The sequence below is a fragment of the Chiloscyllium punctatum genome, chromosome 14 (genome assembly GCF_047496795.1).
Source record: "Chiloscyllium punctatum isolate Juve2018m chromosome 14, sChiPun1.3, whole genome shotgun sequence".
Classification (NCBI taxonomy): Eukaryota; Metazoa; Chordata; class Chondrichthyes; order Orectolobiformes; family Hemiscylliidae; genus Chiloscyllium; species Chiloscyllium punctatum.
In genome coordinates this window covers 40,633,416-40,655,366 of record NC_092752.1, presented here as the reverse complement: position 1 = coordinate 40,655,366, position 21,951 = coordinate 40,633,416, and the positions used below count along the sequence as shown (strand labels likewise).

Sequence of the window (21,951 nt, the reverse complement as noted above, 5' to 3'; positions counted from 1 at the left end):
TTCTTTTAATTCACTCTTGTGATGTGGGCATCTGAGTTGAGTGTGTTGTTGGAAAAGCACAGCAGGTCGGGCAGCATCCAAGGAGCAAGAAAATCGACGTTTCGGGCATAAGCCCTTCTTCAGGATTGAGGAGGGTGTGCCAAGCAGGCTAAGATAAAAGGTAGGGAGGAGGGACTTGGGGGAAGGGCGTTGGGAATGCGATAGGTGGAATGAGGTTAAGGTGAGGGTGATAGGCCTGAGAGGGGGTGGGGGTGGAAGAGTCAGGAAAAGATTGCAGGTCAAGAAGGCGGTGCTGAGTCCGAGGGTTGGGACTGAGGTAAGGTGTGGGGAGGGGAAATGAGGAAGCTGGAGAAATCTGTATTCATCCCTTGTGGTTGGAGGGTTCCTAGGTGGAAGATGATGCGCTCTTCCTCCAGGTGTCGTGTTGCCATGGTCTGGCGATGGAGGAGGCCAAGGACCTGCATGTCCTTGGTGGAGTGGGAGGGGGAGTTAAAGTGTTCAGCCACAGGGCAGTTGGGTTGGTTGGTGCTGGTGTCCCAGAGGTGTTCTCTGAAATGTTCCACAAGTAGGCGGCCTGTCTCCCCGATGTAGAGGAGGCCACGTCGGGTGCAGCGTATGCAGTAAATGATGTGTGTGGAGGTGCAGGTGAATTTGTGACGGATATGGAAGGATCCCTTGGGGCCTTGGAGGGAAGTAAGGGGGGAGGTGTGGGCACAAGTTTTGCATTTCTTCAGTTGCAGGGGAAGGTGCCGGGAGTGGAGGTTGGATTGGTGGGGGGTGTGGACCTGACGAGGGAGTCACGGAGGAAGTGGTCTTTCCGGAATGCTGATAGGGGAGGGGAGGGAAATATATCCTTGGTGGATGGGTCTGTTTGGAGGTGGCGGAAATGACGAAGGATGATACGATGTATCTGGAGGTTGGTGGGGTGGTAGGTGAGGACCAGTGAGATGCTGTCCTGGTGGCGATTGGAGGGGCGGGGTTCAAGGGCAGAGGAGCGGGAAGTGGAGGAGATGCAGTAGAGAGCATTGTCAACCACGTCTGAGGGGAAATTGCGGTCTTTGAAGAAAGAGGCCATCTGAGTTGTTCGGTATTGGAATTAGTCCTCCTGGGAGCAGATGCGGCGGAGGCAAAGGAATTGGGAATATGGGATGGCGTTTTTACAGGGGGCAGGGTGGGAGGAGGTGTAATCTAGGTAGCTGTGGGAGTCGATCGGTTTATAGTAAATGTCCACGTTGAGTCAGTCGCCCGAGATAGAGATGGAGAGGTCTAGGAAGGGGAGGGAGGAGTCTGAGACGGTCCAGGTAAATTTGAGGTTGGGGTGGAAGGTGTTAGTAAAGTGGATGAACTGTTCAGCCTCCTCATGGGAGCACGAGGTAGCGCCGATACAGTCATCGATGTAGCCGAGGAAAAGGTGGAGGGTGGTGTGGACCAATTCCAATACCGATCAACCCAGATGGCCTCCTTCTTCAAAGACCGCAATTTCCCCTCAGACGTGGTTGACGATGCTCTCCACCGCATCTCCTCCACTTCCCGCTCCTCCGCCCTTGAACCTCACCCCTCCAATCGCCACCAGGACAGAACCCCACTGGTCCTCACCTTCAACCCCACCAACTTCCAGATACATCGTATTATCCTTCGTCATTTCCGCCACCTCCAAACGGACCCCACCATCAAGGATATATTTCCCTCCCTTCCCCTATCAACGTTCCGGAAAGATCACTCCCTCTGCGACTCCCTTGTCAGATCCACACCCCCCACCAACCCAACCTCCACTCCCGGCACCTTCCCCTGAAACCGCAAGAAATGCAAAACTTGCACCCACACCTCCCCCGTCACTTCCCTCCAAGGCCCCAAGGGATCCTTCCATTTCCATCACAAATTCACCTGCACCTCCACACACATCATTTACTGCATACGCTGCACCCAATGTGGCCTCCTCTACATCGGGGAGACAGGCCGCCTACTTGCGGAACGTTTCAGAGAACACCTCTGGGACACCAGCACCAACCAACCCAACTGCCCTGTGGTTGAACACTTTAACTCCCCCTCCCACTCCACCAAGGCCATACAGGTCCTTGGCCTCCTCCATCACCAGGCCATGGCAACATGACGGCTGGAGGAAGAGCACCTCATCTTCCACCTAGGAACCCTCCAACCACAAGGGATGAATGCAGATTTCTCCAGCTTCCTCATTTCCCCTCCCCCCACCTTATCTCAGTCGCAACCCTCAGACTCAGCACCACCTTCCTGACCTGTAATCTTCTTCCTGACCTCTCCGCCCCCACCCCTTCTCCAGCCTATCATCCTCACCTTAACCTCCTTCCACCTATCGCATTCCCAATGCCCCTCCCCCAAGTCCCACCTCCCTACCTTTTATCTTAGCTTGCTTGGCATACCCTCCTCAATCCTGAAGAAGGGCTTATGCCCGAAACGTCGATTTTCCTGCTCCTTTGATGCTACCTGACCTGCTGCGCTTTTCCAGCAACACATTTTTCAGCTCTGATCTCCAGCATCTGCAGTCCTCACTTTCTCCTAAATCCCACAGCTACCTGGATTACACCTTCTCCCATCCTACCTCCTGCAAAAATGCCATCCCTTAGTCCCAATGCCTCTGCCCCCGCTGTATCTGCTCCCAGGAGGACCAGTTCCACCACAGAACACACCAAATGGCCTCCTTCTTTAGAGACTGAACTTTCCTCTCCCACGTGGTTGAAGGTGCCTTCCAACGCATCTCATCCACATCCCACCCCTCCGCCCTCAAACCCCATCCCTCCAACCTCTGCCAACATTTCTGCCACCTACAAATGGACCCCACCATCAGGGATAAATTTCTCTCCCCAACCCTTTCCACTTTTCGCAAAATCCGTTCCCTCCATGACTACCTGGTCAGGTCCATGTCCCCAAACAACCCACCCTCCCTTCCTGGCACCTTCCCATGCCACCACAGGAATTGCAAAACCTGCACCCACACCTCCCCCCTCACTTCTGTCCAAGGCCTCAAAGGAGCCTTCCACATCCATCAAAGTTTCACCTGCGCTTCCACACATGTCATTTATTGTATCAGTTGCTCCTGATGCGGTCTCCTCTACATTGGGGAGAGTGGACACCTTCTCACAGAGTGTTTTAGAGAACATCTCCAGGACACCTGCACCAACCAATCCCACTGGCCCCTGGCTGAACATTTCAACTCCCCCTCTGGCCTGAAACATTGATGTTCCTGCTCCTCGGAATGCTGCATGACCGTTGTGCTTTTCCAGCAACACACTCTCAATTCTGATCTCCAGCATCTGCAGACCTCACTGTCTCCCCTGATTTGGGCATCTAATACCTGAACCTAGATGCTCTTGAGAAGGTGATGCTGAGTTACCTTCTGGAATCACTGATGTCCTTGTGCAATTGGTAGATCCACGCTGTCAGGAAGAGAATTCCAGGATTTTAACCTAACAACACTGAAGGAACTGCATTACATTTGTAAGTCAAGATGGTGAGTGGCTCGGAAGGGAATTTGCAGATGATGGTGTTCCCATGTATGTGCTTCCCTTGTCCTTCTGGATGGAAGTGGTCCTGGGTTTGGAAGGTGCTGTCTAAGAAGCCTTGATGAATTTCTGCAGTGCTTCTTGTGGCTGGTAATCAGTACAGCCACTGAGTATCAGTGATGGAGGGAATGATTGCTTGTGGATGTGGGGTCCTTTGTTCCTGATTGTGTCAAGCTTTCTGAGTGTTATTGAAGCTAAACTCATTCAGAAATATGGAGAGAGAGCTTGGGAGGACTTAGATCCAGTGGTAGTGACGGAATAGTGATGTAGTTCAAAGTCAGAATGTTGGGTGGATTGGAAGGGGACTGGCAGGTGGTCGTGATTCCGTGTGTCTCCTGCCATTCTGTGTGATAGAGGTCAAGGGCTTAGAAGGTGCTCTTTAAGGAGTATGGGTAGATTGGTGCAGTGCATCTTGTGGATGGTACATGTGTCTGCCATGTGCATTGGTCATAAACAGAGTAAAAGACAAAAGTGATAAATGAAGTGGTGATCAAGTGGGCTACATTGACCGGGGTGTTGCACCCATTCAGGCAAGTAAAGAGTATTCCATTATATTACTGACTTGTGCCTTGGTACAGGAGGTGACTTACTTACCACAGAATTCCTAATAGAATGGTTCAGTGTTCTCCTCCTTCCACTGGAACATAGGAACAGGAGTAGGCCATTCTGTCCCTCCAGCCTGTTCTACCATTCGACAAGATCCTGCTGATCTGTGACTTAACTCCACCCTTTGGCCCATATCCCATAATACTCTCGCTTAATAAAACATTATCTATCTCATATTTAAAACTAATAACATATCCAGCATACAGTGCCATTTTTGAAAGAGATTTTCAAATGTTTACCACCCTTTGTGTGTAGAAGTGCTTCCTAACATCTCTCCAGAACTGTCTGGCCCTATTATGTATATATAGCTTTTTTTATTATTATAGAATCCCTCCAGTGTGGAAACAGGCCCTTCGGCCCAACAAATCCACACCGATCCTCCAAAGAGTATCCCACCCAAACCCTTACTCTACCCTATTACTCTACATTTACCCCTGACTAATGCACCTAACCTACACATCCCTGAACACTATGGGCAATTTAGCATGGCCAATTCACCTGGCTTGCACGTCTTTTGGATTGTGGGAGGAAACTGGAGCACCTGGAGGAAACCCACGCGGACACAGAGAGAATGTGCAAACTCCACACAGACACCCGAGGGTGGAATTGAACCAGGGACCCTGGTGCTGTGAGGCAGCAGTGCTAACCAGTAAACTATCCTGCGGACCGTATTATGGCCTCTAATTATAAAATCCCCAGCCAGTGAAAATAGTTTATCTTTATCTACCCTGTCCTTTGCTGTTAATACATTGACGATTTCAATCAGATTACCTCTTAACCTTGTAAATTCTAGAGAAAACAGGCCTAATCTGTAAAACCTCCCCTTGTAATTTAACCCTGAAGTCCTGGTATCATTCTTACAAATCTACATTCTACTGCCTCCAAGACCAATATATCTTGCCTTAACTGTGGTGCCCAGATCTGGTAATAGTAGTCCAAGTGGAGCCTAACCAGGGTTTTGTATAACTGTAGCAGAACTTCTACATCCTTGTACTCCATCCAGTCCTTTAGATGTAAACACTCGCGTTCCAATAGCTTTCTTCATTGTTTTCTGCACTTTATCATGGCAGTTTAAAAATCTATGAATTTGAATGCCTAAGTCTGTTTGGACATTCACTGTATTTAGTTTCATCACATCTAGAAAGTGTCCTGATCTATCCTTTCTTGGTCCACAATGGATAACCTCATACTTGCTTACATTGAACTTTATCTGTCACTGTTTTGCACATTTACCTTGTCTATTAATATCCTTTTGTCACTTTATTCAACCTGAGGAAGGAGTGGGGATCCAAAAGCTTGTGGGTTCAAATAAACCTGTTGGACTATAACCCGGTGTCATGTGCTTTTTGATTTTCCTAACTTTGTGCCATGAGCAAGTTTGGACATATGACTTTATGAGCCATTATCCAAGTCATTAATAAATAATGATTGAGGCTCTTACACAAATCATTGTGGGACAACACAGGCCACATCCTGTTTCTGTATTCTCATGTTTTCTGTGCTAAGCCGTATTGTAAAGAGACTGACGCTGGGCTAAAATGTGCATGCAGTAATCCAGTGAAAGTTAACGTAATCTCTGCCATCTTAAACCTGCTCCTTCCAGATCCACTACTATTTGGCTGGTGAATGGTACCAACATGGGATGTTGCTAAGCAATTTGACTGTTCCAACTCACATATTGGTGGACTTTCCAGGGTATGCATTCTCCTGGATACGGCCTATAAGTTTTCTTGTAGTTTTTCTTTATTTTTCAAGTCAGGCCTGGTAAAACTCCTTTGCTGTCTTGAGTAGAGTGTTAATGTGTGAGTGTGCTGGACTATAAGCCTGTGAGAGGGTGTGTGCATGGGTGTGAGTGTGGAGGGTGTATGTTTGTGTGTAAGAGAGTGTGTGTAAGAGAGAGGGTCTGTGTGAGTGTGAGAGTACGGGACCTTGGATTCATGTCACACTCCAAGTGATCCACTACACTATACTCTCTCTCTCCGCCCCCCCCCCTCTCTCTTGCACACACACACACACACACACAGATCCTCTCTCATACACACAACACATACATCTCCCACACCCACACCCATGCACACACCCTCTCACAGGCTTATACTCCACCACACTCACAATAACTAAACATGCACACATGTAAACACACTCTCTCTCACGTGCACTCACAAGCACACACTCATATTTTCTCTCTCTCTCTTGCACGCACACTCACATGTATAAGTCTGTGGTGTAAATTTGCATTTGCAGATACATTCTATTTTGCTCAAAAGCACACAACCTGCAGTCAGTCCATGTAACATTTTATAAATTCCTACTTTGGAAATAGAACCAGTCTGACTCAAGATTGGATACAGACAGACTCTAACCCCACACCTTTAATGCATTGTCTGAGCTGAGATGTCACCTTTTTTTTATAAAACCTGAAGTTATCTCGAGAATGTGACTTAAAAGAAGTTCTGGTATTCACATATTAATGAACCGAAACCTGAAACCCATTCTAAAAGATGAAAGACTTAACAACAATGTAGGTTTATTCAATATATCATTTCAGCTGCATGACACTGTCATCTTTTGCTATAAATTTGTGTTTTATGATCCTGCTCCACAGTTACCTAATTAAGGAGCAACACTCTGAAAGGTAATATTTCCAAATAAACCTGTTGGATTATAACCTAGTGTTGTGTGATATTTAACTTTGACCTTGGCCAGCCTGAGAATGTATACAGGTGAAGGGTACGACTTGTGTCCCAGTCTCCTAAGAGAAGCTTACCACTGATTATATAAACTGATTAAGAGGCTCTGGGCCAAACAGCTGGGGCAAAATTGGTTGAGAAAAATTCACCTTGATTGGCTGAATATTTTTCAATTAGAAAATGGCTGCCTGCGTGAAGTCCTAATTAAATAACCAGAGGTTTTTCAGAAAGGGCTAAGGCCACTTTACACGTTAACCAGGAAGTAATTCCACAATTTTGCAAGGCCTGCCCAGTGCCACTCCAGAAGTAGAGCCAGAAATCAGGAGGCTGGAAAGAAAAGAAATCATCAAACCAGTCCAGTTTGTGGAATGGACAGCACCAGTCATACCGATTGTAAAGCATGATGGTTCGGATCTCCTTTGTGGTGATTTTAAGCAAATGGTCAATTGCTTCTCACAGATGGATAAATACCCAATCTTTTGAATAGAGGACTATACACAAAACTGGCAGGAGGGTTGTCCTTCATGAAGCCGGACACAAGCCCGCCTACCTGCAGCTGCGACTAGATAGAGGGATAGAGATGCACAATCCTTCGGTCCAACCCGTGCATGCTGACCAGATATTCCAACCTAATCTTGACCCATTTGCCAGGACCCATCCCTCCAAACCCTTCCTTTTCATATACCCATCCAAATGCCTTTTAAATGTTACAATTGCACCAGCCTGCACCACATCCTCTGGCAGCTCATTCCATACACGCGCCACTCTCTGTGTGAACAAGCCACCCCTTAGGTCTCTTTTATATCTTTCCCCTCTCACCCTAAACCAATGCCCTCTAGTTTTAAAGTCCCCCATTCCAGGGAAAAGATCCTGTCTATTTATCCTATCCATGCCCCTCATAATTTTATAAACCTTCATAAGGTCACCCCTCAGCCTCCGACGCTCCAGGGAAAACAGCCCCAGCCTGTTCAGCCTCTCCCTATAGCTCAAACCCTCCAACCCTGCCAACATCCTTGTAAATCTTTTCTGAACCCTTTCAAGTTTCACAACATCTTTCCGATAGGAAGGAAACCAGAATTGCACACAATATTCCAACAGTGGCCTAACCAATGTCCTGTACAGCCGTAACATGACCTCCCAACTCCTGTACTCAATACTCTGACCAATAAAGGAAAGCATACCAAACACCTTCTTCACTATCCTATCTACCTGCGACTCCACTTTCAAGGAGCTATGAACCTGCACTCCAAGGTCTCTTTGTTCAGCAACACTCCCTAGGACCTTACCATTAAGTGTATAAGACCTGTTAAGATTTGCTTTCCCAAAAAAGCAGCACCTCATGTTTATGTAAATTAAACTCCATCTGCCACTTCTCAGCCCATTGGCCTATCTGGTCAAGATCCTGTTGTAATCTGAGGTAACCCTCTTCACTGTCCACTACACCTCCAATTTTGGTGTCATCTGCAAACTTACTAACTGTACCTGAAATGCTCACATCTGAATCATTTATATAAATGATAAAAAGTAGAGGACCCAGCACCAATCCTTTGTGGCACTCCACTGGTCACAGGCCTCCAGTCTGAAAAACAACCCTCCATCACCACCCTCTGTCTTCTACCTTTGAGCCAGTTCTGTATCCAAATGGCTAGTTTTCCCTGTATTCCATGATATCTAACCTTGCTAACCAGTCTCCCATGGGGAACCTTGTTGAACGCTAAAGGGTTTCAGAAAAACAATGTGTGTTGGTACAGTGTTGGTGGGCCTCAGGGCCTGTCCTTGTGCTGTACTGTTCTTTGTTCTAACCCTTATTGGCTGTGAAGTCGGTTCAGTGCAGATTCACTGCAATGGTACTGGGGTAAATTTTTTTTTTCAATTTCCGGTTTGCAGAGAGAGTGCTTGGATATATAATACAGAGCGTTAATGGATAATCTCATTAAGTGATTGAGATTTTAAAGTCTTTGATAAAGTAAATACTGAAGGCTGTACTTTTCTTCTGCCTGTGAGAGTAGGAAGTCACTATTCACACAGCCACCCCCAGTTATGTGTTCAGGCGCCTGAACTGTCCACTGCCAGTGTAGGAAACTGGCCTACTGTCTTCACCATATACACCACCTTTCCCAGCTGTGACTAGTTCCGATGAAGGGTCACTGGAATGTTGACTCTGGTTTCCCTCCACAAACGTTGCTTGCCCTGCTGAGTTTCTCCAGCAATTTCTATCTTTGTTTTGGCGTTTACATGCTGTTGAGGGTGATGACAGAAAGCATTTAATCAACTAAAGTTTCTTAGAGACCTGAAACTCTTGTCGCCCAAGAAGCTGTTGATACTGGGAATGAATAGGAAATTTTCAAAACTGAGATGATATGGGTGGCACGGTGGCACAGTGGTTAGCACTGCTGCCTCACAGCGCCAGAGACCCAGGTTCAATTCCCGCCTCAGGCGACTGACTGTGTGGAGTTTGCACATTCTCCCCGTGTCTGCGTGGGTTTCCTCCGGGTGCTCCGGTTTCCTCCCACACTCCAAAGATGTGCAGGTCAGGTGAATTGGCCATGTTAAATTGCCCATAGTGTTAGGTAAGGGGTTGATGTAGATGTAGGGGTATGGGTGGGTTACGCTTCGGCGGGGCAGTGTGGACTTGTTGGGCCGAAGGGCCTGTTTCCACACTGTAAGTAATCTAATCTAATCTAATAATCTAATCTAATCTTTGATGGGTATTCCCAGTTACAAAACCAAGATGAATACATGGAGTGAAGATACAGATCAGTCATGATCAAATCTAATGGTAGGACAGTCTTGAGCAGCTGAATGCTATCCTATCCCTGTGTTCTTATATGTTCCATGTTGTAACCTGTATTAGGAGGAGATTGGCACCTGGGCTGAAGTGTCCAGCTGATGATGACATTCAAAGTCCTGAATATCCCAGACCAGTTTAACACCCATGCTCCTGTCTCTGTTCCAGGCCCTGTGCCGATACGGCTGGTAGGTGGGATTACCATATGCTCAGGCAGAGTCGAGGTCTATCGTAACTCCAGCTGGGGAACAGTGTGTGATGCTGGCTGGAATATCAATGCAGCAAATGTGACCTGCAGAGCATTGAATTGTGGGACTGCCCTGTCAGAAAGAAGCTGCTCTTGTTTGAGTGAGGCGACTGGGAAAATCTGGATGGCGAATGTGACGTGTAGTGGGACAGAGCCTACACTTGATCAGTGCTCCTCCAATCCTCTGGTGGAGTCTATGTGCAACCATAGTCAGGATGCCAGCGTTATTTGCTCAGGTGAGTATGGTTCCTTGGGCAATGTCAGGAAATAAGAATGATTTTGTGCTTATGTCCGGCTGTTGACCTGTGGCTTGTCTGTCAGGTGATGCAGGACTGTAGATTGGTATCAGAGTGTAGGTGGTTGTTGTGGCATCTGTTGTTCCCAGACCAACATTGGAAGTCGACGTATGTGATGAGTGTGATGGATGAGGAGTGATGCATGTGTGTTAAAGGCAGACTGAGGTCAGCCCACTCAATATCACCTGTAATATTGAACCAGATTAAGGATGTTTCAATCTCTATTCCAGCTGTGACATCAATGCGCCTGGTGCGTGGCAACAACATATGCTCTGGTAGAGTTGAGGTTTATCGTGACTCTACCTGGGGGACCATCTGTGACAATGGATGGGATATAAATGAAGCAAAAGTCGTCTGCAGAGTGCTGAACTGTGGGACAGCTGTATCAGCAACAAGTGGCACCTACTATGGAGAGGGGACTGGGAGAATCTGGTTGGATAATGTGAGCTGTGATGGGACAGAGTCTGTCCTCGCCCAGTGCTCTGCTAAGTCAGCGGTGGCAAGAAACTGCACAAGCAAGACACTTGCTGGAGTGATCTGCTCTGGTAAGTGGAGTGATCCAACTCAGGACTTTCACTTCGCTGCTCGTTGGATGCTGCCTGAACTGCTGTGCTCTTCCAGCACCACTAATCCAGGACTTTCAATTTTCAGTTAACTCTTGATGCTTGTGTGGGACTATAATCTAAAGATTGCTGCTCACTCCCCCAACCATTTGCTACCCAACCAATCTAAGCAAATGTTCTAGCTTCCAAATTTCATGTACTGTGGGAAACATGAGGGTTATCTTTTTGACATCATTTAAATTAATTAAAATAACAAATAGCTTGAATTACTGGTGCGATTACAATTTTATTAACAGTACATGGGAGCGATGAGGCTCAGAGCCTTGCCTGGAGAAAGGAAATGTTAAGGAGATGAGAGTTCAGTGTTGCATCTCTCAGCCAACCCTGCAGTTAGGTAGACAGGATGGTTAGGAATGATGAATATTGCTGATGAAGGCAGAAAGGACTTAAAGGTGGCAGTACTAATGGTGGCAGCAGTACGTGGCTTCTCAAAATTGAAATACTACTTCATAGATTATGATCTGTCAGTCGCTCCTCACCAAGCTTGAATTTCAATTCAAATTATGTACATAATTTTTCAAATAATTTGCTGACTTTGCATATTATTACAAAATTGGTTTCAAAATTAATGACTTTTAAAGATTTTTCTTGAATCTGTTCATTCAGGTCTGGCAGGGACAATGGATTAGTGAAGGGTTAGATTTCATGAGATCCATGTTAAAGTGCTTTCGGGAAGCAAGGTGGTTAAATTATGTCAGCATGGACTGAAGGGTCTGTTTCCGTGCTGTCTGGTGTGAAAAGGTAGCAACAGTATTGCAGGGACATTGAAAGGTGGCAGAACTATGGAGGGGGCAATAAAGGTGACAGCAGTTGTAGATTGGTGGTGCTGCAAAAGTGACAGGGTCTGTGACACTTGTTCCCAAGGGACAAGCGAGGAAAACTCTTCGGAGGGTCGGTGTGGACGTGTTGGGCCGAAGGGCCTGTTTCCATACAGAAAATCTGGCCAATAAAATGTTATTTTATGAAGCAGCAGGAAGAACAATTCGAGACTAAGTGCCATTAAGAATCTTTCACGCAAAGGAAATTCTATCTTTTCTGTCATTTGTTAAATTTAAGTGTGTTACAATAAATCAAGTTAATTTACTACTGTTGGGAAACCTGGAGTGGATGGTCACTAATCAGGCAATTTATTCTTTGTTTTCTCATTGAGAGTTTATACATTTATACCTTTTGTGGCTTGTGGAACTGTGGGGCACTGTTATCAGCAAACTCTTCCTTGTAGCTAAGTCATGACAATGTGAGTTGAGAGTGTGGTGCTGGAAAAGCACAGCAGGCCAGGCGGCATCTGAGGAGCAGAAGAATTGATGTTGCGGGCAGGAGTAAATGAAGGACTCTGGCCTGAAATGTCAATTTTCCTGCTGCTTGGATGCTTCCTGACCTGCTGTGCTTTTCCAGCACCACACTCTCAACCCTGATCTCCAGTATCTGCAGACCTCACTGTCTCCTCATGACAATGTGAAGCTGGCAGCCCTTTGAATATAGGCCAAACACATGCTGTTTAGTCAACCGACACTATCATCAGTGCCTCATTGCCCACCTCAACTCTTTAATGGGATGAGATTCATGTTGTAACTAAGCTTTTGGCTCGTTGCCGTGTGAACGCCATGATCCAGATGCTTGAGTGGAAAAAGCACCAGCTCTTGTTGCTGCAGTTATGACCAACAAAATTCAGCCCCTTGAGAAAAGCAGAGAAGAATATGCTTGTAGGGTTTGAAGAAGAGAAAGTGAGGTACATGTGGTCAAGCAACAACCTATGGGTTAAATAGTTTATTTCCATACTGTTCGTTCTGTCACCTTTCTGATTTGCCTGAAACCAGGAAAATATGGTTGACTTTTCCCCCTTTTTCATTATAGGTTGTGACCTTTTGAAGCATTTCACTCAGAATATTGACAGAAACTAAACTGAACAAAAGGCAGAACAGTGTTCTAAGTTTAATGTCACAGGGTGGCTGTCTGTGATCCCTGTCCATTCAGGGCTGGGGATATAGTGATGTTCTGATGTTAAATCCCTCTCCCTGCCTCAAGCCAGCAACCCTGTCCACCCACTGGAACCATTGAGTTCCAGGTCACTCTAATTAAAGCAGCAAAAGTTTTTAACATCTTTCTATCTCTATTTCAGGTCCACTGCCCATTCGGTTGGTAAACAATACTCATATGTGCTCCGGGAGAGTTGAGATATATGGCAGATCTGGCTGGCGCAATACCTGCAACAATAGCTGGGATTTAAATTCAGCAAATGTAGTCTGCAGAATGTTGAACTGTGGGAAGGTGCTGAAAGCAACAACCTACCTTCAGGAGGGAACTGCAAACATCTCAATGTTTAACATAAGATGTACCGGGAAAGAGGCTGCCCTAGATCAGTGTGCTGCCAGTGTATCAGCGGAGCAACACTGCACACACCGGAATGTTGCTGGAGTGATCTGCTCAGGTGAATAGGATTTCCTGGAAAACTCAATGATTTGGTTAATTAATTATATATTGGAAGGTTGAGAGGAATGCAAGTTTATGCTTGCACCTTGATTGATTTTCACCTTTCTCTGTGAACCCAGGGAGCCCAAGGTGTGTGATGATGATAGTAAGCAAATGGGTGGGTGTGTGTGGGTGTTTGTAGGTGTGGTGTGTGTGTATGGGTGTGTGTGTGTTTGTGGGTATGTGTTTGTGTGGGTGTGTGTGTATGTGTGTGTGGGTGTGTGTGTGTGTGTGGATGTGTGTTTGTGGGTGTGGGTGTGTGTTTGTGGGTGTGTGTTTGTGTGTGTGTGGGTGTGTGTGTGGGTGTGTATGTAAGTGGGTGTGTGTGTGGTGTGGGTGTGTTTGTGTGTGTAGGTGTTTGTGGGTGTGTTTGTGTGGGTGTGTGTGTGTGTGTGTGGTGTGTGTGGGTGTGTTTGTGTTTGTGTGGGTGTTTGTGTGTGTGTGGGTGTGTGTGTATGTAGGTGTGTGTTTGTGGTGGTGGGTGTGTGTGTAGGTGTGTGTGTGGGTGTGTTTGTGTGTGTGTGGGTGTTTGAGTGTGGTGTGTATGTGTGGGTGTGTTTATGTGAGTGTGTGAGTGTTTGTGGGTGTGTGTACAGGTGTGTCTGTGTGTGTGTGCCTGTGTGTGCAGGTGTGTCATGGATACTCAAAGGACTTGCTATCACAACTCTTTCTTTCTTTCTCCAGGAAGTGTCAAGACTTTGTCTCACAGAACCTGCCTTACCCAGAAAGGTATGTTGAAGAAGAGTAAAATTAACCTTTCTATTAGGATATCTGTGTCTTGTCCTCCCTGAGAACTCTCTCTCTGAGCATTTCTGGCAAGCAGAAGACTTTGCTCAGTGAGCTAACTGATAACGAACCATTGCATCAAGCCAGAGAGACCACCTACACCTGAAAATATGATAGACTAAATGGCAGATTTTGGATTGAGAAAGGACAAAGTGTCCTTATAGAGCGGTATGAATCTTTGAAATGTTCTACCCTAGAGGTCTATGGTTGCTCAGCCATTGAACAGTTTCAAGTCTGAGATTGACTGATGTTTGGGTACTAAGGGAATTCAGAGTTATGGGATCAGTTGGCAATTTCAGTAGAGATACAGATGTTGTTACTCTTTCTCTAAACCATGCTGAAACTGCCATGGGAAGTTTTGATGCAACACTGTTAGAGACTCTGCATCTGGTCCTTCACTGGCAGCAATTCCATTACTTTACTAAAGGCCGATATATTTCAGCTGTCTGGCTTCTGAGCACTGGAATTCTCTCTGAATGTCCTCAGCTCTTTCTGTCCCTTTAGGATATTTCTTGAAATATAGATTTTTAACCAATTTGTCTTGCAAACGTTTTGTCCCCTGTCTAGGTGACATCCTCAGTGCTTGGGAGCCTCCTGTGAAGCGCTTCTGTGCTGTTCCTCTGGCATTTATAGTGACCTGTCTCTGCCACTTCCGGTTGTCAGTTCGAGCTGTCCGCTGTAGTGGCCGGTATATTGGGTCCAGGTCGATGTGTTTGTTGATAGAGTCTGTGGATGAGTGCCATGCCTCTAGGAATTCCCTGGCTGTTCTCTGTTTGGCTTGCCCTATAATGGTAGTGTTGTCCCAGTCAAATTCATGTTGCTTGTCGTCTGTGTGTGTGGCTACCAAGGACAGCTGGTCATGTCGTTTCATGAGCAAAACCAATGTAGTGTACAAAATCCCATTCAAGATCTGCACAAAACACTACATTGGACAAACAGGAAGACGGCTAACGATCCGTATCCATGAACACCAACTAGCCACGAAATGACACGACCAGCTATCCTTGGTAGCCACACACGCAAATGACAAGCAACATGAATTTGACTGGGACAACACTACCATTATAGGGCAAGCCAAACAGAGAACAGCCAGGGAATTCCTAGAGGCATGGCACTCATCCACAGACTCTATCAACAAACACATCGACCTGGACCCAATATACCGGCCACTACAACGGACAGCTGGAACTGACAACCGGAAGCGGCAGAGACAGGCCACTATAAATGCCGGAGGAAACAGCACAGAAGCGCTTCACAGGAGGCTCCCAAGCACTGAGGATGTCACCTAGACAGGGGAACAAACGTTTGCAAGACAAATTCCCAGCTCGGCGAACAGAAGCACAACAACGAGCATCCGAGCTACAAATCTTCTCCCAAATTTGTAACCAAGCTTTGTGGCTCAGTGTCAAATTCCATTTAATAACTGATCTCATGAGGTTTCTTGGAATGTTTTACTCCCTTGAAAATGCTGTTTAAATGAAATTTTCTCAAACACAAATCCTTTCTTGATATTCCAGATGTTGATCAGAAACGTGTGGTTGGAAGAGTGCATTTCTCCTTGACTGGTGGGAACCTTTGTCCCTCTGATCCTCAGGTGACAGAGACTTTGAAGAAAGTGGTGAGTATGGAATACTGTCCCACTATTCAATATCTAGGAGACAGTGAGGTCTGCAGATTCTGGAGATCAGAGTTGAGAGTGTGTTGCTAGAAAAGCACAGCTTGTCAGGCAGTATCCGAGGAGCAGGAAAATCGACGTTTCGGGCGTAAGCCCTTCATCAGGAATGAGGCTGGGAGCCTCAGAAGTGGAGAGATAAATGGGAGGGGGGTGGGGCTGGGGAGAAGGTAGCTGAGACTGGATGGAGGTGGGGGTAAAGGTGATAGGTCAGAGAGGAGAGTGGAGTGGATGGGTGGGAAGGAAGATGGACAGGTGGGACAGATCATGAGGGCGGTGCTGAGCTGGAGGGTTGGAACTGGGATAAGGTGGGGGGGGTGGGGAAGTGAGGAAACTGATGAAATCCACATTGATGCCCTGGACTTGAAATGTCCCGAAGCAGAAGATGAGGCATTCTTCCTCCAGGCGTCAGGTGGTGAGGGAGTGGCGATGGAGGAGGCCGAGGACCAGTATGTCCTCGGCAGAGTGGGAGGGGGAGTTGAAATGTTGGGCCACGTTCTCAGTGGAGGGCAGCGCATTGTGAGGGCGAGAGGTTGGAGTTGGTAAGGGGGTTGGACAGGTTGAGGCAGTTGATGTCACGTTGGCAGTTTGAAATGAAGAGGTCAAAGGTGGGTAACAGGCCTGTACAGGGTATCCAAGTGGATGGGGTGTGTTGGAGGCGGGAGTAGGGGTCCTTGGTGTGAGGGTAGGTGTCTTGGTTGTAAAAATAGGCCCAGAGGCAGAGGCAGCAGAAGAAACATTCCAGGTCGCAGTGTGTGTTGAGCTCATTAATCTGGGACTGTAGAGGGATAAAGGTGATGCCTTTACTGAGGACTAAACGTTTCTCCTTAGTGGTGGGGGGGAGGTCTGAGGTGAAGGCACAGCAGGGATGGGAGCTAGGACCTGGAGTGGGGCTGGTGTTTGAGGTGGGAGCGGAGACAGTGGCATGAGTGGGCGTGGTTATGGGGTCAGTAATGGCATCACCAAAGGGGGCGGATGTGGTGCTTTTGGTTAAGTTAACAGGGGCGGATGTGACATCACGGGTGGGTAGGGCAACTGTTGGGTACTCGGCTGCTGATGTCAGTGGGAGTGGAAGTGACACCACTGATGGGAACTACCAGCTGGGCTGAAGTGACTGCCGTAGCGGCAACTACAGGGTCGGAAGTGACATTCAAGGTAGAGGTAGACATCACGTCAGTGATTGTGAATCCAGCGGCTCCAGTGAATCCTGCGGTGATAGTCTTCTTTGCAGTTGCGGAGGTGGTTGGGTGGACAGCGATCTTGGAGATGGTATGGTTGGCAGTGGCTGCGGGCTGTGCGGCAGCAACGGGGGCGGAGGTGATGTCATCGACCACTCCGGCGGTCGTGGAAGGATCAGTCACAGGGTGAATGGCGTTTGGGTGGGTCCAGAGTACATTCTGGAAGGTTACGCCGGCACCACTTCCTACCTCTTCCTTCGCTACACTGACGACTGCATTGGCACCTCCTCGTGCTCCCGCGAGGAGGTTGAGCAATTCATCAACTTCACCAACACATTCCACCCTGACCTTAAATGCACCTGGACCATCTCTGACACCTCGCTCCCCTTCCTAGACATCTCCATTTCTATTCACAAGGACTGACTCAACCCTGACATTTTCTGTAAACACACCAACGCCCACAGCTACCTGGATTACACCTCGTCCCACTCTACCTCCTGCAAAAATGCTATCCCGTATTCCCAATTCCTCCTCCTCTGCCACATCTGCTCCCAGGAGGGCCAGTTCCACCACAGAACACACCAGATGGCCACCTTCTTTAAAGACCAAAATTTTCTCTTCCACGTAATTGAAGATGCCCTCCAATGCATCTCATCCATGTCCCGCCCCTCCACCCTCGAAACCCACCCTTCTAATCGCTACAAGGACAGAATCCCCAGTCCTCACCTCCCACCCCACCAAGCTCCGCATAAACCGCATCATCCGCCAACATTTCCGCCACCTACAAATGGACCCAGGGATATATCACCAGGGATATATTTCCCTCCCCGCAAAGACTGTTCCCTCCATGAGTACTGGTCAGATCCACGCCTCCGAACAACCCACCCTCCCTTCCTGGCACCTTCCCCTGCCACCGCAGAAATTGCAAAACCTGCTCCCACACCTCCCCCCTCACCTCTATCCAAGGCCCTAAAGGAGCCTTCCACATCCATCAAAGTTTCACCTGCACATCCACCTATATCATTCATTGTATCCATTGCTCCCGATGCGGTCTCCTCTACATTGGGGAGACTGGACACTTTCTCTCAGATTGCTTTAGAGAACATCTCCGAGATACCCGCACCAATCAACCCCACCGCCCAGTGGCCCAACATTTCAACTCTCCCTCCCACTGTGCTGAGGACATGCAGACCCTGGGCCTCCTCCACCACTGGTCCCTCACCACATGGTGCCTGGAGGAAGAATGCCTCATCTTCCACCTTGGGACCCTTCAACCCCAGGGCATCAATGTGGAGTTCACCAGTTTCCTCATTTCCCCTGCCCCCACCTTACCCCAGTTCCAACCTTTCAGCTCAGCACCATCCTCATGACCTGTCCCACCTGTCAATCTTCCTTCCCACCTATCCAATCCACCCTCCTCTCCGACCTGTCACCTCCATCCACCTATTGCACTCTCAGCTACCTTCTCCCCAGCTCCACCCCCGTCCCATTTATTTCTCCACCTCCAAGGCACCCAGCCTCAATCCTGATTAAGGGCTCTGGCCCAAAATGTCGATTTTCCTGCTCCTTGGATGCTGCCTGACCTGTTGTGCTTTTCCAGCAACACTCTCAACACTATTCAGTATCTGCCTCCTTTGGAATATTTGAGAGTGCAGAGTGCATGTTACTCATTTATCCCAGTGTCACTGATTCACTGTCAGGGTTGTATTTTTATCAACAATTCAAGATGGACACAGGTGACCAAAACATGATGCTGTGAATCAGCCCCCTCCGTTGCTAACACTGCTTTCCTGGGTGAGTGAAGGGAGGATGGGAAAGTGAAGTTGCCAGCATTATTAGTGGTGCACATTTATATGATTAAGGATCTCATTAACGGTTCACCTTCTGTTTTTCATGGGTGACTAACCTTTAGGATCCATATCGAGCTGAAAAGCTCAAGTCTGTATGGAATAGCATTGGTAACATTGATAAAACTTTATGTGATCTTTTATAAAAATGTGAGAGTTTGACAAATATCTATTGGGGATTGACAAAATTTTTAAAATGTTAGCTTTTCCCTAACTTATCTACAGTTCCAGGTCTTCTTCATCTCTTTGAATATGCATCTTCTTCCCCTTTTAAAAATATTATTCACTTATAGCAGCCACAACTGTTTTACTTAAAATCCCTACAGTGTGGAACAGGTCAACACTGACCCACCAAAGAGTAACCCACACTCCTACCATACATTTACCCCTGACTAATGTACCTAATACTATGGGCAGTTTAGCATGGCCAATTCATCTGGCCTGCACATCTTTGGATTGTGGAAGGAAACTGGAGCACCCAGAGCAAACCCATGCAGACACGGGCTGTTAATTAGCTGCAGAGCTGTTGGCGCTGCAATTAGGCTAAACCTTGACAATAATGCTGACCAGTCTTCTGTAGGTATCCAGGCTGGGTTCTCAACTGGAATTGATCCTGCATCTAATCCTCATGCAGTATTGGTGCCCTGTATCTGTCTATCTGTCTATCCATCCATAGGGTATTGAAGGACACAGTGAATCTATCACTGGAACACAGGCATTCTCTGCATCGGTCTTCCTGTAGGGTATTTGGGGCCAAAGTGATTTTTCCCCGGAGACTGATCCACTCTCAGTATCTGTCTCTACAGGGTATTGAAGGACATGGGGAGTGTTATTAATTTATCCCCAGGATCACAAAATACACTAAAACTTAGGAGTTGAAGGAGGACAATAGGCAAAATATATTAATCTTAGATATTTCTACTTACTTTCTAAACATATTACTATTTACAGATTAGTTCAATCCTGGCATCTATCCGCGGGGGCCGACTGTTGAAAGTTGAAGTGAACCCAAGTCTGAGCTGCGTGAACAGAAGAAAGACACAGCCGAACTGAAGACTGTTTCATTTTAGAGCAACTTCAGCCCAGAAGCAGCCATGGATAACTGGAGCAGTGCTGCACTCTTCAAAACATCATTTTCCTTTGCTAAAAGCCTCAAGGCAGTGTTTGTTATTCTTTGTTTCTCTGCACAGTCAGCTCAGCCCTGCCTGGAATAAGCAACCTTAGCCTTCTCTTCCCCTGTAATCTCGGGCTGGAATTCTGGAGATTGTCAGAAAAAGTGAGTTCAGTACAATAGGCGAACCAATAATGCAAAGGATACCTAGTGATTTCTCAACATATTAATTCTCAGCTTTTACCTGTGAAGGGAGTCTTTCTAAAAACTAAAGTGTGATTTTAAAGCATACTTGCTTTATTACATTTTTTTGATGCAGTTTGCAGCAGAATTTGATAATACAACTGGATTTCCTATATTAAAAAAGTAATATCAATTGAAAGTGCACTTCTTTGGCTGTAAAGTGATGAAAGACGTTGTACCAACAAAATATTCCATGTTCTTGTTCATAAGCAGAGACAGAGAACTTTAATGAATGTCAGGTAGAGTGGAAGAAATGTTGTACATAGAACAAAGGGAAGCATGCCATACACCACCTTCACCTCCTTACCAATCATGTTGCCACTTTCAATGAACTTTGGACTTGCATCCCAAGATCCGACTGTATGCCAATGTTCCTAACGGTCCTGCCATTTTACTACATGTTTTCCTCTTCCATTTGACCTCCCAAAATGCATCACCTCACACTTGTCTAGATTAAACTCCATCTGTGGTTTCTCCACTGATCTATGTCATGCTGCATCCTTTGACAATCTTCCTCACTATCTACGCTCCACCAATTTTTGTGTCATCTGCAAACTTTCTAATCAGACCACCTACATTTTCATACAAATTGTTTATGCTGTTTACAAACAACAGACATCCAAATGTATGGACAATGTGGATGATTCCTAAAGAAGGTAGGAAATGTCAAAAGGTGATCTTGCAAAAGCGAGAGTGATTGTTCTGGACAAGGGAAGGGGTATATGGTATTAGGTAATACATAAACGTGGGGAGTGTCACATCAAATTTAGGTCTAGTGTTGGAATGAAGTATTTGAAATTTAACCATCTGACCCACTGCTGTACTGAGTTTGAGATTGTAACCCGCTTTGAATATTATGCTTAATAAGTTTATAAATGTCATATCCAGTGTTGTGAGCCCTTTTGTTTCAAGGATCTAATTTCAGCAGCACCTTCTAAACCCAAGACCTTTAACATCTAGAAGGACAAGGGCAGCAGATACTTGGGAACACCACCATCAGCAAATTCTCTTCCAAGCCACACATCATCCTGCCTTGAAACTATATCCCCATTTTTTACTGCAGCTGAGTCAAAATCATGGATCCTCCTTGGGTGGAGGGACATTGTGGGTCTAAGGACTGCGGCAGTTCACAAAGCAGCTTACCACTACTTAGGATAATTAGGAATGGCCTAGCCAGCAATGCCCATTCCCCATCAATCAAAAAAAGTTTAACTGACCTCCCATAATCAAGGGAGTGTTGTCTTGACAGAAACAGAAATATATGCTGTTGGGGAGTTCTATAATCCAGGTTGACACTCATTACCGTACTGCCAGTACTGAGGGACTGCTACACTATTCAAAATAAATACATGTATTCTAAGATTTGAGCCCTTAAATTAGGCCAACACTTCTAGTACTGATACAGCACCGTTGGAAATGCAGTCCTTTGAATCAAGCATTATAGTAGCATAAGGGATCTCTCCTTGGTGTCCTGGGCTTAGTATTGATCCTTCAGTTGACATCATGAAAACAGGAGTACAGGGATCCTATATATGAGCTTATATTATCTATAGTAGTCACATTGGTTAATAAGATCATTTAAAACTAAAACATAAGCCAAACACTGGTTTACGTTTTGAGGGATGGAATTGTAAAGTCATGCGCTCACCTTCAATCAAATTTTAGTTCAATAACATTTAGAGGGGCAGGTCCTGGCCTAGTCGTTTTATTGTTAGACTATTCATTAAGAGACCCAGGTAACGCTCTGGGGACCCAGGTTCAAATCTCACCATGGCACAATTCAACAAAAAAAAGTGAAATTAACTATGAAACCATTGTCAATTATTAGGGAAAGCCCATCTGGTTCACTTACGCTCACT

General features: G+C 46.4%; 1 protein-coding gene across 1 annotated transcript in view; it reads left to right on the top strand.

Annotated features, from left to right (window-relative positions):
• The window catches only part of LOC140485458 (scavenger receptor cysteine-rich type 1 protein M160-like), a 96,546-nt gene extending 75,572 nt beyond the window's left edge, over positions 1–20,974 (top strand). The window contains exons 19-24 of the mRNA XM_072583661.1: positions 9,789–10,103; positions 10,394–10,708; positions 12,906–13,214; positions 13,940–13,984; positions 15,559–15,659; positions 19,690–20,974. Coding sequence (XP_072439762.1) covers positions 9,789–10,103; positions 10,394–10,708; positions 12,906–13,214; positions 13,940–13,984; positions 15,559–15,659; positions 19,690–19,791 — 1,187 coding nt within the window. The 3' untranslated portion in view covers positions 19,792–20,974. The remainder of the gene's footprint in view (positions 1–9,788; positions 10,104–10,393; positions 10,709–12,905; positions 13,215–13,939; positions 13,985–15,558; positions 15,660–19,689) is intronic.
• Positions 20,975–21,951: the final 977 nt, after the last annotated feature.